The sequence below is a fragment of the Pan paniscus genome, chromosome 6 (assembly GCF_029289425.2).
Source record: "Pan paniscus chromosome 6, NHGRI_mPanPan1-v2.0_pri, whole genome shotgun sequence".
Lineage (NCBI taxonomy): Eukaryota > Metazoa > Chordata > Mammalia > Primates > Hominidae > Pan > Pan paniscus.
Genome location: NC_073255.2, coordinates 94,063,606 through 94,078,158, shown reverse-complemented (window position 1 = coordinate 94,078,158; position 14,553 = coordinate 94,063,606). Strand labels below are relative to the sequence as shown.

Below are 14,553 nucleotides of genomic sequence, written 5' to 3'. Positions count from 1 at the left end.
TGGAAGACTTGTTGCCTAATTTTAAGTTACTTAACTTCTCTGTATCTCCATTGCTTCATCTGTAAAACGGGCATAATTACAGAACCAGCCTCACAAGGGTTGTGAAAATGTAATGAGTAACTACATAAAAAGCACACAACAGGCTAGGCATGGTGGCTCACACCTGTCATCCCAGCACTTTGGGAGGCCAAGGCGGGACGATTGCCCAAGCCCAGGAGTTCAAGACCAGCCTGGGCAACAGAGCAAGATCCCATCTCTACAAAAAAGAAGCAACTAGCTAGGTGCGGTAGCACGCACCTATGGTTCCAGCTACTTGGGAGGCTGAGGCAGGAGCATACCATGAGCCCGGGAGGTCAAGGCTGCAGTGAGCTATGATTGTGCTACTGAAGCAGGACACACAAGCCCCAAAATTTAGCCTCCTTCCTTCAGAGCCAGCAGGAGCTTCTAAGCTATGGGGGGCAGCAGTTACAGCTGAGTCAAACCAAAGCCTGCAGCCAAGGGCAAGGAGCTGATAACACTAGGGTGGGTGTGTGGGGAAGGAGCCAAATACTTCTACCATGTGAGGGGAGGGAGTACTGGGCAGGGTCACTGGAGAAAGCGAAAAAGGTAGTACCCTTGAAGGTACTGCTGGGCACAGTGGCTCATGTCTGTAATTCCAGCACTTTGAGAGGTCAAGGCAGTCTTATCACCTGAGGTCAGGAGTTCGAGACCAGCCTGGCCAACGTGGTGAAATCCCATATCTACTAAAAATGCAAAAATTAGCTGGGCGTGGTGATGCACACCTGTAGTCCCAGCTACTCGGGACTCGGGAGGCTGAGGCACAAGAATCACTTGAATCTGGGTGGCAGAGGTGGCAGTGAGCAGAGATCACGCCGCTGCACTCCAGCCTGGGTGACAGAGTGAGACTCTTGTCAAAAAAAAAGGAAGGTCTACCTTAAACAGCTGTTCTCCAGCAAAAGCACTTTTCAAAATGTAAAGTGCTGAAATAGATCTCGGTTATGAGTGTTCTATTACATCCCTAACTTTTGAGTCCCTTCCATTGAATCCCTCTCCCGTTTCCTGTCCCTTTTCCTTTTTTTTTTTTCCGAGATACAGTCTTGCTCTGTCACCCAGGCTGGAGCGCAGTGGTGCGATCTCGGCTTGCTGCAACCTCCGCCTCCTGGGTTCAAGCGATTCTCCTGCCTCAGCTTCCGGAGTAGCTGGGATTACAGGCACGCGCCACCATGCCGGGCTAATTTTTGTAGTTTTATTAGAGACGGGGTTTCACTATGTTGGCCAGGCTGGTCTCTAATTCTTGACCGCGTGATCCGCCCGCCTCGGCCTCCCAAAGTGCTGGGATTGCAGGCGTGAGCCACCGTGCCCAGCCTCCTGCCCCTTTTCTTCAATCTGAAGATAAAGCTGCCCCTGGCTGTACTGGAGGCCAATTCCGGGCCATAGCAGGAGGAACTGAGTTCTAATTCTGTCTTTGCCATGTAACTGAATTACCCAGGGCCCTCCCTAGTCCTGTTTCCTCTTTGGTGTAATAGGGATGAATACAGATGGGAAGATCGTGATATGAAAGAGTTCTGTGAGCTGTAAGGCATAATAATCATGAGGTATTATTACAGGACCAACAGGTGCCTAGGCCTGCTGTGCAATAACAGACCAGTTACACTGAGGAAGCAGGGTTATCAGCAGAAAAAGGGTTTAACGATGGCAGGGTGCCTAGGAAGAAACGCGGGGAGACCATCAAATCCATCTTCCCCAAGGAGTTCCGGGCTGGGATTTTAAAGGGCATTGTGAAGGGTGAGAGGCTGGAAAATTGGGGTCATCGACTGGTCAGGGTAAGGGGGTTGAAATCCTCAGGATATGGAAACTGCAGTCCCCATTGAGTCTTGCTTCTGTGGGCTCCTTCAGAACAACTGGTGTCAGTAATTATGCTGGTATGTGGGACCTGAAAGAATATCTCCAAGGGAAAACGTTTCATAATGTTCAAGTTGTTACCTATGGAGTTAAAGGGAATTGTAATCTTGTGACAGGGTCTACGTGATTCTAGGACAGACGATGGGCACCTATCATAGCTGATACACAGAGCTATGAGCAAGCAGGTCGGAGAGCAAGGTGACCTAGTGATGAACGCAGAGTGTGCTGCAAGCTTCGTTTATTTTCGTTTTTCCCCCTCCTTTCTTCCCTGATTAATTTCCTAAAGTTTATAGGAGCAGTTTCAGTACCAGCCCGAGTGGGATGGAATCAAACACGGTGCTGGAACATTCCTACCCGGAAGTGGCCCCGACCCCCCGCCCCCTCGTCCCGGCCTCCCACGCACGGGGGCGGGCTGATCGGCGCGACCGGATTGGGCAACTTGGCATGGGGCGGGGCCTCTGGGAGGCGTGGCCTCCGGCCGGCTCCTCTGCTGTTGCCAAGGGAAACTGCCGCGAGGAGGCGGAAGGAGCAGAGGACCGGCAGCCGGCGTCGAGGCGGAGCGCGGGAACGACGGCGGCCATGGCGGCCTCGGGGCCCGGGTGTCGCAGCTGGTGCTTGTGTCCCGAGGTGCCATCCGCCACCTTCTTCACTGCGCTGCTCTCGCTGCTGGTTTCCGGGCCTCGCCTGTTCCTGCTGCAGCAGCCCCTGGCGCCCTCGGGCCTCACGCTGAAGTCCGAGGCCCTTCGCAACTGGCAAGGTGAGCAGGGGCGGGCCGGGATCGCGGGGCGAGTCCTTGTCCTCCGACTTTGCCGGTTCCTGGGCTCTAGCCTCCGGGACTCGCCCCTTCAGGCCTCACCGCCAGTCTCCCCCTGTCTCGGTCCTCATCACCATGCCCGCCCCCCGGAGGACCGACCTCCAGCACCGTCTCTTGCTCTCCATGTTCCACACCTTTGTCTGCAGACCCCATCTTCGTCATCACTGTAATCCCTTCCCTACCCGAATTTGTTCCCTTCCCTGTCGCCACCAGACTGGTCAAGGCCCCAAATCCATTCGCTAGCAAATCCATGCTCGCTCTCCAAGGGTAAAGATTTTTCGTCTCCCCCTCCCATTTCACATACACACCTACGTCTGCTTTAGGCCTAAGCCCCACTGAAAAACGTTTTTCTCTCACCTACATCACGACAATTGGACTTTATCCACAAACCCCTATAAGCTCTATAAACGTCCTGCCCTCTTGAGATTTGGAATTTCTTCTGCTTTTTCATCTGTATCTTAATCTTGACTGCCATTCCCAGCTCATGGGGGTACCAGGGTGTCTTCTGCCTTTGGAGAGAAGTGTTTGTTTTTCTCTAGGGGAGAGAAATTTTGCAGACCAATTAAGTATAAACATCCATTCCTAAAAGACATTCCTAGTCTCCGTGTCTTCCTCATTTTCTCGAGAGGAACACAGGAAATTTGCATATCTCCTGCTGTTTTGCAAAGCACACACACTGATATGTATTAATTTCGTTTAACCCTCACAAGGATCCCATAATGTAGGACCTGTTATTGGCCCGTTATCTAGATAAGATTGAGGTTTCATGCAGAGAATCGCAGAGCTGTTGCGTCATGCAATTGAGATAGGAATCTAGATTTTTTTTTTATTCTGTGATGTTTTGGAACTAGAGCCTTCGGGTAGATAATCTCCAAATCATGTAGAGTTGCTTCTAGAATCTTTTCATGTTTATACTTGGAATTTCAGTTTTGGAAATACTCAACAAATAATGAAGTACTCTTCAGATAATGAAGCCTCTGGTGATGGCCAGACTGAGGTATATGGTTCCATAGCCTGTTTCCCCACTCCAATCTAAAACTGTTCCCCCCACCCTAGGTATACATAGCACCACCTCACAGACAGAAGCAAAATGCCAACCTAACCTTAACCTCCCACTTTCTGGGGTTCACTGCTTCCCTGGGTGTGGGTTTCGTGGATATGTGAGCGTTAGAGACGTAAGGGACCTTTGAAGTCCTCAATCTAACTCTTGTTACTTTACAGTGAGGAAACTGACGCCTAGAGGACCTGTGACATGATTAAACTCAGCCAGCCTGGATGTAATAGAGCCGAGATTCCACTCCAAGTCTTTAGACTCCCAAGTCCAATATTACCATCAGTTCTTTGGTCTCTCTCCTTGAGTTTAGTCGTGTTTGGGCCTTCAGGGACATAAAAATACTTAAGAGATAACCACTTCTAAAATTTTTTTAGAGATAGGGTCTTCGTCTTACCCAGGCTGGAGTGCAGAGATGCAATCATAGCTCACTGCAGCGTTCAACTCCTGGACTCAAGCGAGCCTCCTGCCTCAGCCTCCCAAGTAGCTGGGACTACAAGTACACATCATCACACCTGACTAATTTTTAATTTTTTTTTAAAGACGGGGGTCTCACTATGTTACCTAGGCTGGTCTTGAACTCCTGGGCTCAAGTGATCCTTCCACCTAAGCCTCCCAAAATGCTGGGATTACAGGTGTGAGCCACCATGCCTGGCGATAACTGCTTTTAGAAAAATAAAAGGCCAGGAATGATGGTTCATATGTGTAGTTTCAGCACTTTGGGAATTCAAGGCAGGAGGATCACTGGAGGCCAGGAGTTCAAGGCTAGCCTGGGCAACATAGCAAGACTTCATCTCTACAAATAAAAATTTAAAAAAAGGAAAAGGAGGATTCTTTGATGTCTTATTACATATAAAGCATCAGTCTACCTGTAAGATCGGATAAGCACTTTCTGAGGAGACTTATAATTTCTATAATCTTTATTGTTAATGATAGTGTTATAATTCTTACAGCTGCAAAATAATTCATGGTCCCTTTTTTCTTCCTCTGAACAGCCACTATGGAAGGAGGGGTCAGGATTACAGCAGAGGAGACTGGCACACAGAGTGTTAAGTGACACCCACTCAATCCACCCCGAAGCTGTTACACTTAATTAACCCTCAAACTGCCCAGTGAGGTAGGTCAGTATGAAAACCTGAAAAAGGATTATAAAGCACTTTACAAATTCAGAGACTGCCCTCTACCGAAAAGTATTATTTTTTTCCCTCTGGAAGTCAGTTACCGCTAAGAGTTGCACCAGGCCTGGGGAAGTGTAGGTATTAGATATTCATGCCTCTCCTTTGAGGCTCTGGGTCCTTCATTGTTGAACGCACTGCTTGTATTGCCTCCTCCTGCGACTCGCTGGCTCTCACTTCTCTGTCACGGAGGGGGGCTCTCTGCCTTTCCTAGGCGGCTTATAACCTGGCTTCCCTCCTGGGAGCAACCCGCCGCCAGGCCTCTAACCCGGCTCCCTCTGCAGTTTACAGGCTGGTAACCTACATCTTTGTCTACGAGAATCCCATCTCCCTGCTCTGCGGCGCTATCATCATCTGGCGCTTTGCTGGCAATTTCGAGAGAACCGTGGGCACCGTCCGCCACTGCTTCTTCACCGTGATCTTCGCCATCTTCTCCGCTATCATCTTCCTGTCATTCGAGGCTGTGTCATCACTGTCAAAGCTGGGGGAAGTGGAGGATGCCAGAGGTTTCACCCCAGTGGCCTTTGCCATGCTGGGAGTCACCACCGTCCGTTCTCGGATGAGGCGGGCCCTGGTGTTTGGCATGGTTGTGCCCTCAGTCCTGGTTCCGTGGCTCCTGCTGGGTGCCTCATGGCTCATTCCCCAGACCTCTTTCCTCAGTAATGTCTGTGGGCTGTCCATCGGGCTGGCCTGTATCCTTCCTAGCAGAGAGCTATAGAACAACGCATGTCAAAGGGTGAACCAGGCTGGAGGGTCTGGGGTGTCAAGTAGATAAAATCGGGCTTATTTTGTATTTTTTCGAAACAGAGTCTCTGTCACCCAGGCTGGAGTGCAGTGGCATGATCTCAACTCACTGCAACCTCTGCCTCCTGGGCTCAAGCAATCCTGCCTCAACCCCCTGAGTAGCTGGGACTACGGGTGTGCACCACTACACCCGGCTAATTTTTATATTTTCTTTTTAGTAGAGACAGGGTTTCACCATGTTGCCCAGGCTGGTCTTGAACTCCTGGTCTCAGGTGATCTACCCACCTTGGCCTCCCAAAGTGCTGGGATTACAGGTGTGAGCCACCGTGGCCGAGTCATATCTGATCATAATTTTTTTTTACTTTTTTTTCATATCTGGTAATTTTTTATTTTATGCTAGACACTGAATGCTGTATTAGGGGCTCTAGATTTTGTTGTTTTCCTTTAAAAAATGTTGACTTTTGTTCTGATAGGCGGTTAACTTACTTGAAGATTGGCTTGAAACTTGAGGTTTGTTTCTAAGCTCTTTTCGGGAGAGTCTAGCATAGCCTTTATTCAAAGGCTGAATCTTTGTGGCTGCCTCATCAGTGGTGGGTGACTTAGGTCAGACGACCAGGATACCACCAAGTTGCTGGGGATGGTGACAGGGTATGGAGGAAGCACAGCCAGAGAGGCCCACATGAAGCTCACATGGTCGCACTGAGGCAGGTGCCCTCTATTTGGGATAAAAGGACAAGAGGTGTTAGTCCCTCGGGATGATACTGGTACAGCTTCCTGCCTCATCCTGCTACACCAGCAGAGGCATGTCCTGGCTTCTGACTGACTGCAGTGGCTAGAAGGGTGCAAGTGATGACACACATGGGTGTAGGAGAAGGGACAGCATTAATACCCCCTGCTGCTGGGCGCATTCATTCCCGGTGAGGCACAGTGAGTAGAAACCTTTGGCTCTGGGGTCAGGCGCAGTGGCTCATGCCTGTAATGCTAGCACTTTGGGAGGCTGAGGCAGGCAGATCACGAGGTCAGGAGTTTGAGACCAGCCTAGCCAATATGGTGAAACACCGTCTCTACTGAAAATACAAAAATTAGCTGGGTGTGGTGATGGGCACCTGTAGTCCCAGCTACTCTGGAGGCTGAGGCAGGAGAATGGTGTGATCTGGGAGGCAGAGCTTGCAGTGAGCCAAGATCACACCACTGCACTCCAGCCTGGGCTACTAGAGTGAGACTCCATCTCAAAAAAAAAAACAAACCTTTGGCTCTGGGTTTCCCCTGAGCTGCAAACTCCAGCCAGAGTGTGCAGCGTGCTAAGCATGAAGGCTTCTGTAGAGTGAGTGGGAACCTGTGTTTTCCCCGGGGAGTGTTCGGCCCTCCTCCCTTTGCTGCCTCCAGTTTCACTTAACACGCCAACCTCAGATGGCCTCACCTACTGCTATTCCATCGACCTCTCAGAGCGAGTGGCGCTGAAGCTCGATCAGACCTTCCCCTTCAGCCTGATGAGGAGGATATCCGTGTTCAAGTACGTCTCAGGGTCTTCAGCCGAGAGGAGGGCAGCCCAGAGCCGGAAGTAAGTGACAGAACTCTTAAGTGCTGTTAAATCTTTTTTTAAAAAAAATTATTATTATTTTTTTTGAGACGGAGTCTCACTTTGTCACCCAGGCTGTAGTGCAGTGGCGCAATCTCGGCTCACTGCAACCTCTGCTTCAGGTTCAAGTGATTCTTCTGCCTCAGTCTCCTCAGTGTCTGGGATTACAGGTGCCCACCACTACATCCAGCTAATTTTTTTGTATTTTTAGTAGAGATGGGGTTTCACCATGTTGGCCAGGCTGGTCTCGAACTCCTGACCTTGTGATTGACCTGCCTCGGCCTCCCAAAGTGCTGGGATTACAGGCGTGAGCCACTGCCCCCGGCCAAATGCTGTCAAATCTTATTCTGTTTTTTTATTCTTTTTTTTATTTGAGGACAGGGTCTTGCCCTGTTGCCCAGGCTGGATTGCAGTGGTATGATCATAGCCCGCTACAGCCTCACACTCGTGGACTCAAGTGATCCTCCCACCTCAGCCTCCCAAGTAACTGAGACTACAGGCACATACCATCATACCTAGCTAACTTAAATTTTTTGTAGGGACAGGGTCTCACTGTGTTACCAAGGCTGGTCTCAAACTCCTGGTCTCAATCAATCCTTCCTTGATTTCTCAAAGTACTGGGATTACAGGTGTGAGCCACTGAGCCTGGCCTAACCTTATTATTAAAGCAACTCCAGGGCATGTAGAGGGTGTGGCTGGTTTATTGCCATAAGTGATAAAGAAATGAGGTGCGGCAGATTGGAAAATCGTGCACAGATGTCTTCTGAGCATTCTGGATTCTGCACAACTGCTTCTGAAGTAGCAACAGCAGGAAAGGGAAGGCATTTGAGGACACTTAACATGTGATCCTGAGTGACTTGTAGATAGGCTGGGCAGGAAGGCCCCCATCTAATTGACATTAGACACATACCCGCTGCAGGTCAGCCTGGGCTGTGACACACAGTAGCCTTGATAAGTGCAGATGGGGCTGGGTGCGATGGCTCACGCCTGTAATCCCAACACTTTGGGAGGCCAAGGTGGGCAGATCATATGAGGTCAGGAATTTGAGACGAGCCTGGCCAACGTGATGAAACCCCATCTCTGCTAAAAATACAAAAATTATCCAAGCGTGGTGGTGGTTGCCTGTAATCCCAGCTACTCAGGAGGCTGAGGCAGGAGAATCACTCGAACCTGGGAGGTGGAGGTTGCAGTGCACCGAGATCACACCACAGCACTCCAGCCTGGTCGACAGAGCGAGACACTGTCTCCCAAGAAAAAAAAAAAAAAAAAAAAAAAGGTGCAGACAGTCCACACAGCCAACTAGGCTGCTTAGGAGGTGGCCCAGCCCAGGTTTTCTGGTGAGGTTTACTGTTTTCCAGTTGGCTGATTAACTCACAGATGGAAAGTGCTGGTAAGCCGCCAGAGCTTGTGTGGCCTGGCTGCTTCATTTTATAAAGGAGGCCCAAAGAAGACAAGGGTCTTTCTCACCCACTCTGTTTCCAGGTAACAGAGTCAGGAGAGGGGCCATCTGGAAGCACGTCCCCTGCTTAGGAGGCCACCTCCCTCCCTCTCCCCTGTTCCCAGTGCCTCCTGCCTCTGAGTTCTCCGCTGGTTTCTGTCCATGCTGAGACCTCACAGTGTAGGATTTTTTCTTTCCTTCAGTGGTCCTCCCCCAAAAAAAGGAGCTCGCTGGGAAAGGCGTGTTCATCCATTTTGTATTGCTATAAAGAAATACCTGAGCCTGGGTCATTTATAAGAAAAGAGGTTTATTTGGCTCATGGCTTCGTAGGCTACACTAGAATCATGGCACCGGCCTCAGGCAGCTTCCAATCATAGGGCAAGGGGAGGCGGCACCACACATTGAGAGAGGGAGGGAGGTGCTGGGCTCTTAAACACCCAGCTCTTACCTAAACTCAGAGGGAGAACTCATTACTATGGGGAAGAAGCCAAACCACTCACGCAAGGTCTGCCCCCGTGACCCAGACGCCTCCCACTGAGCTCCACCTCTAGTGCTGGAACACTGGGAATCACGTTTCTTTTTTTTTGAAACGGAGTCTCACTCTGTGGCCCAGGCTGGAGTGCAGTGGCGTGATCTCAGCTCACTGCAACCTCCACCTCCTGGGTTCAAGCGATTCTCCTGTCTCAGCCTCCCAAGTACTTGGAATTAGAGGCGCGTGCCACTACACCCGGCTAAAGATCCATTTCAGCACATGATTTGGAGCAGAGGAAACGTCCAAAGTGTATCGGAAGGCAAGGTGCTTGGTCCTTGGCCCTTTTTGGCCCGCCACCAGCTGTGGAGTAAATTTTCCCCTGCACGCTGGCCTGGATGTGGGGTTTTTGTTGAATAGGAAGCTGCCCCTTAGAGCTTCTTCCAAGAGGTGCTCCCAGCTGTCAACAGCTCAGAGCCCTTGGACTATTTTTCTAAAAGGCCAGGAGGGCTGCTGGGAAAACAGAAATGCGGACTCACCGCATTATTGCTTCAGGCAAGTAATTCCTGGGGTCTCAATGTGGGGGAGACTGTACATTTAGGACTAGGTGTTTTGTGGGTTTTAGTTGTTCTCATTGAATCTGGAGAACTGTCTGTCACCAAGGAATCCCCTCTGTAATAGCTGATGGTGGTCTCCAGCTGTATCTCACATACAAGAGCTCACTCTCCAAGACTGGCCCTGATGAGAAAGTTCTTCCATGCTGAAGGGCCGGGCGCAGTGGCTCACACCTGTAATCCCAGCACTTTGGGAGGCTGAGGCGGGTGGATCACGAGATCAGGAGATCGAGACCATCCTGGCTAACACGGTGAAACCCCATCTCTACTAAAAATACAAAAAATTGGCCATGTGCGGTGGTGGGCACCTGTAGTCCCAGCTACTTGGGAGGCTGAGCCAGGAGAATGGTGTGAACCTGGGAGGCGGAGCTTGCAGTGAGCCGAGATCACGCCACTGCACTCCAGCCTGGGCAAAAGAGCGAGACTCCCGTCTCCAAAAAAAAAAAAAAAAAGTTCTTCCATGCTGAATTGCAATCAGCCTCGCAGACACTGCCACACCCAGTGCCAGGTCTGATCCTGCCTCACTGTGACAGGCAGATCTTAGGGTTTAAGAGGAAGATGGTGTTCCTTCTGTGTTCCCCACGTGACATGGAGTCCAGTCCCTCAGGTCTGGTGCCTGCTGCAGACACTCAGAATATTGTGTTTCAGGCAGCCTGACAGTGGTTCCAGGGCCATGTCACGACACGCATGTTTATTTTGTCAGCAAGATGGCCGTTTGGACAGCTTGTCTCCTCAGAGGCTCTTCTTGATAGATAAATTTTTTGTTTTTTTTTTTTTACACAGGGTCTTGCTCTGTTGCCTAGGCTGGAGTGCAGTGGCACAGTCATAACTCACTGCAGCCTCAAACTTCTGGGCTTAAGCAGTCCTACCTCAGCCTCTTAAGTACCTGGGACTAGAAGCATATGCCACCAGACCTGGCTAATTAAAAAAAAAAAAAAACAATTTTTTTTTTGAGACGGAGTCTTGCTCTGTCACCCAGGCTGGAGTGCAGTGGCACAATCTTGGCTCACTGCAACCTCTGCCTCCCAGGTTCAAGCGATTCTCCTGCCTCAGCCTTCTGAGTAGCTGGGACTACAGGCGCCTGCCACCACACCTGGCTAATTTTTTTTTTTTAATTTTTAGTAGATACCGGGTTTCATCATGTTGGCCAGGCTAGTCTCGAACTCCTGACCTCAGATGATCCACCCGCCTTGGCCTCCCAAAGTGCTGGGATTGCAGGTGTGAGCCACCATGCCCAGCCTGAATCCGTTCTCTTTGGGCAGAATTGTCGGGCCAGCCACACAGGCACTGGCAGCTGTGACCTGGTCCCGACGCTCCATCTGGTTTAGAAGCTGCTGTGAGCAGGTCACCCCTCCGGTGGTCTCAGTGGCAGGTCCAGTGTCCTTTCATACAACTCCCTTGCTGCAGGACTGCAACTGGCCCCACCCACCGTGGGCATCTGTGGTCTGATTGGTTGAGGTTAACCTTTCTCCCACTTGGTACTTAGAGCAAGTCACAGAAAACATCCAAGGCATGTTGTACTAGAAAGCGGGGGCAACCTCAAGCACAACAAGATGCCATGACCTTGCCAAGACTCGTTGAAGGACCATTTTCTCTCTTGTTCCATTCCAGACTGAACCCGGTGCCTGGCTCCTACCCCACACAGAGCTGCCACCCTCACCTGTCCCCAAGCCACCCTGTGTCCCAGACGCAGCATGCCAGTGGTCAGAAGCTGGCCTCCTGGCCCTCCTGCACCCCCGGGCACATGCCCACCTTGCCTCCGTACCAGCCTGCCTCCGGCCTGTGCTATGTGCAGAACCACTTTGGTCCAAACCCCACCTCCTCCAGTGTCTACCCAGCTTCTGCGGGCACCTCCCTGGGCATCCAGCCCCCCACGCCTGTGAACAGCCCTGGCACGGTGTATTCTGGGGCCTTGGGCACACCAGGGGCTGCAGGCTCCAAGGAGTCCTCCAGGGTCCCCATGCCCTGAGAGAATTTCTAGGGAAGTCATCTCACTTGGCCTTCTGAAGGTCCTCCCTAAGATTCTCCTGACAAAAGTTACTTATTGAACACCTCTATGTGCCAGGCTCTGTGTTGGGTACTTTGATCAATGTCCCTGTTTCAGTCTCATCTGTACTCACGGCAGCCCTGTGGAGTACGGTGTACTGACCCAGCTTACAGATGCAGAAAGCGAGACGTTCTGCCATCAGATAAAGTCACGTGGCTCTTTAGTAACACAGACAAGGCTCCTCGCCAAGGAACTTGTGGCAGAAGAGGGCAGCAGTTGGCAGTAGCTGCCGATGTCTGTCCCCAGCTCCACCATTCCTCCCTGTGGCTGTGCCGTGCTCGTGGTTACAGTGTCCGTGTGTCCATGCGTCTGCCCTTCAGGAGCTCGCAGCTGGTGTGGTTGGTGGTCCTAGGCCTGTGTAGTGTCTCTCCCCTGCTGCGGGCGCCCCCACCCCGATTCCTTTCCCCAGAAGCGGTGGGATGGGCCCCCATGAACTGCAGCAGCATGCTGAGGTGTCCATGTTGTCTGCCTTTGTATAAAGAAACAGCCTCTGACCTGCCATGCTGGCGTGTGCTTCCTTTGTGGTCTGGCTGGGGAAGAGGGAGTGCGCTGAGATCTGGGCAGTGGCAATGTGTGGTGTGGCGGCAGAGAGGAGAGATGCACCAGGGCCAGGTCGGGCAGGTGACCAGGGCCCAGTGGGTCAGGAATGGGGGTCTCGTGGGGAGCAGGCAACTGAGATGGGTACCAGCAGGAGCCACTGCTGCCCTGAGAGAGAGGGGTGTTGCCAGAGCCCAGAAGCTGGGACTACAGTTAGGAGGGCTGCTGGCAGGGCTGTGCCAAGAAGGACATGGGCACTGCTGGCGATGTCCCTGAAGCAAGACGGGAGAAGACGCTGGCTTTACCACCAGTGTCTCCTGTTGGCCATGTTGACCAGGAACCAGGAGTGAGGGGCGGGGGGCCTCTATGAGACAGTGCAGGGCACTGATGAGTGTGGCTGAGCTGTCACTCACCTGGCCAGCCCTTGAGGACAGCTGGGGCTCCTCACGGCAGGCTGTGTTGAGAAGGCATGCCAGCTGCCTGGTGTTTGTGGACCTAGTAACACATGGCCTTCATTTATCCCAGGAGCTGGATGGCCCATTCTAGACTGGCTTTCTGATAGGTTTTAGGTCTTTGGACATGTATAAGACAGAACCCCAAGCCCATCCAGCCTGGTGAGGGTGGGGCCGTGACGGGCCCACGCCTGGGGGGCCTCAGACATGAGCAAGAAGGGGCCTGCGCTGGGGTGAGAGGGTGTGCCACTGTGTGTGGCCCTGGTTTTTAAATCTCTTTGTTCCTTGGGACTTTTCCTTAGTCTGGCCACAAGGCACAACACAGCCTGGAGTCAGCTCACAGTGGGACCCTTTCTCACCCTCACGTGCATTTTGGAAGCTCTGGAGGCCATCCCAACCCCTTCTCCCATTTGCCTGTCAAATCATCCACTAATATGCCCATGTCCGGAAACCATTCACTGATTCTGTGCCAAGCCGGAGGCTCGATGATGATGAGCCCCATGTGCGCAGGGAGCCCCTAGCATGGGGCCTGGCACTCAATAAATATGAGTGGAATGAACAGATGAATAGGTGATGCCCGCCCTTGGGGAGCTCATTGGAGCAGAAGAAATGGAAAATAAATAATTATCATTCAGGCCGGGCTCAGTGACTCAGCCTGTAATCCCAGCACTTTGGGAGGTCCGGGTGGGCGGATCTCTTGAGGTCAGGAGTTCAAGACCAGCCTGGCCAACATGGTGAAATCCCATCTCTACCAAAAATGCAAAAATTGGCCGGGCGCAGTGGCTCACGTCTGTAATCCTAGCACTTTGGGAGGCCAAGGCTGGTGGATTACGAGGTCAGGAATTCAAGACCAGCCTGGCTAAGATGGTGAAACCCTGTCTCTATTTACAAAAATTAGCCGGGCATGGTGGTGGGCGCCTGTAATCACAGCTACCCGGGAGGCTGAGGCAGGGAGGCGGAGGTTGCAGTGAGCCGAGATCACGCCACTGCACTCCAGCCTGAGTGACAGAGTGAGACTCCATCTCAAAAAAAAAAAAAATTAGCTGAGCATGGTGGCACACGCCTGTAGTCCCAGCTACTCGGGAGGCCAAGGCAAGAGAATTGCTTGAACCCAGGAGGCAGAGGTTGCAGCAAACTGAGGTCACACCACTGCACTCCAGCCTGGGTGACAGAGCAAGACTCCCTCTCAAAAAAAAACATTTGTCATTCAGTGCCCTGCAAAGCTGTGATGGGGCGAAGCAGCACTTCAGGGGCGCAGAGGAGGCCCCCAGCCCAGCATGGCCTGACAAGCTGGGGATCAGCAGGATCCTGAGGACCGACCCTTCCATGGAAAGAGAGGGGGGCTGTGGAGGGAGGGTGGGAGGGTACTAACCATGTCCTCTGGCTGTTAGGAGGATGGAGAGCACAGCTCATTAAGCATAAGTGAAAGCATTACCCCCAACATGCTGGAAACCCCTCCCCTCCCATCCCCAGACAGGGCAGGACCCACAGCGGCCAGAGAAGCTTCCAGACATTATCAGTTTCCCTGCTCGGTTGGCGGAGGGCAGCAGAGAAGCAGATTCATGCCCTGCTCGCTCTGCAAACCTCAGGTAGGCTCTGCTCCTCAGCGCGGACATCAGAAGAAAGGCTTGCCCTTATACTCTAAGGCAGTGGTCCCCAACTTTTTTGGCACCAGGGACCGGTTTCATGGAAGATAATTTTTCCACAGACAGGGATGGGGATGGTTTCAGG

The 14,553-nt window shown here is 51.9% G+C and overlaps 1 protein-coding gene across 2 annotated transcripts; it reads left to right on the top strand.

The window, feature by feature from the left end:
• The first annotated feature begins 2,348 nt into the window (after window positions 1-2,348).
• Window positions 2,349-12,332, top strand: RHBDD2 (rhomboid domain containing 2). Of its 2 annotated transcripts, none has more exons than XM_003808923.5 (4): window positions 2,349-2,659; window positions 5,227-5,634; window positions 7,097-7,247; window positions 11,398-12,332. In XM_003808923.5, the coding sequence occupies exons 1-4, from the start codon at window positions 2,482-2,484 to the stop codon at window positions 11,753-11,755; spliced, it is 1,095 nt and encodes a 364-aa protein (XP_003808971.1). In that variant the 5' UTR covers window positions 2,349-2,481; the 3' UTR covers window positions 11,756-12,332. The 2 variants fall into 2 exon arrangements, with proteins under 2 accessions (XP_003808971.1, XP_054970541.1); XM_055114566.2 differs by lacking the exon at window positions 2,349-2,659 and adding an exon at window positions 4,761-4,884.
• Window positions 12,333-14,553: the final 2,221 nt, after the last annotated feature.

Coding starts and splice junctions, on each gene's coding strand:
- RHBDD2 (XM_003808923.5), top strand. CDS start 2,482: ATGGCGGCCTCGGGGCCCGGGTGTCGCAGCTGGTGCTTGTGTCCCGAG. Junction 5,635..7,096: donor GCTGTCCATCGGGCTGGCCT/GTATCCTTCCTA, acceptor CGCCAACCTCAG/ATGGCCTCACCTACTGCTAT. Junction 7,248..11,397: donor AGGGCAGCCCAGAGCCGGAA/GTAAGTGACAGA, acceptor GTTCCATTCCAG/ACTGAACCCGGTGCCTGGCT.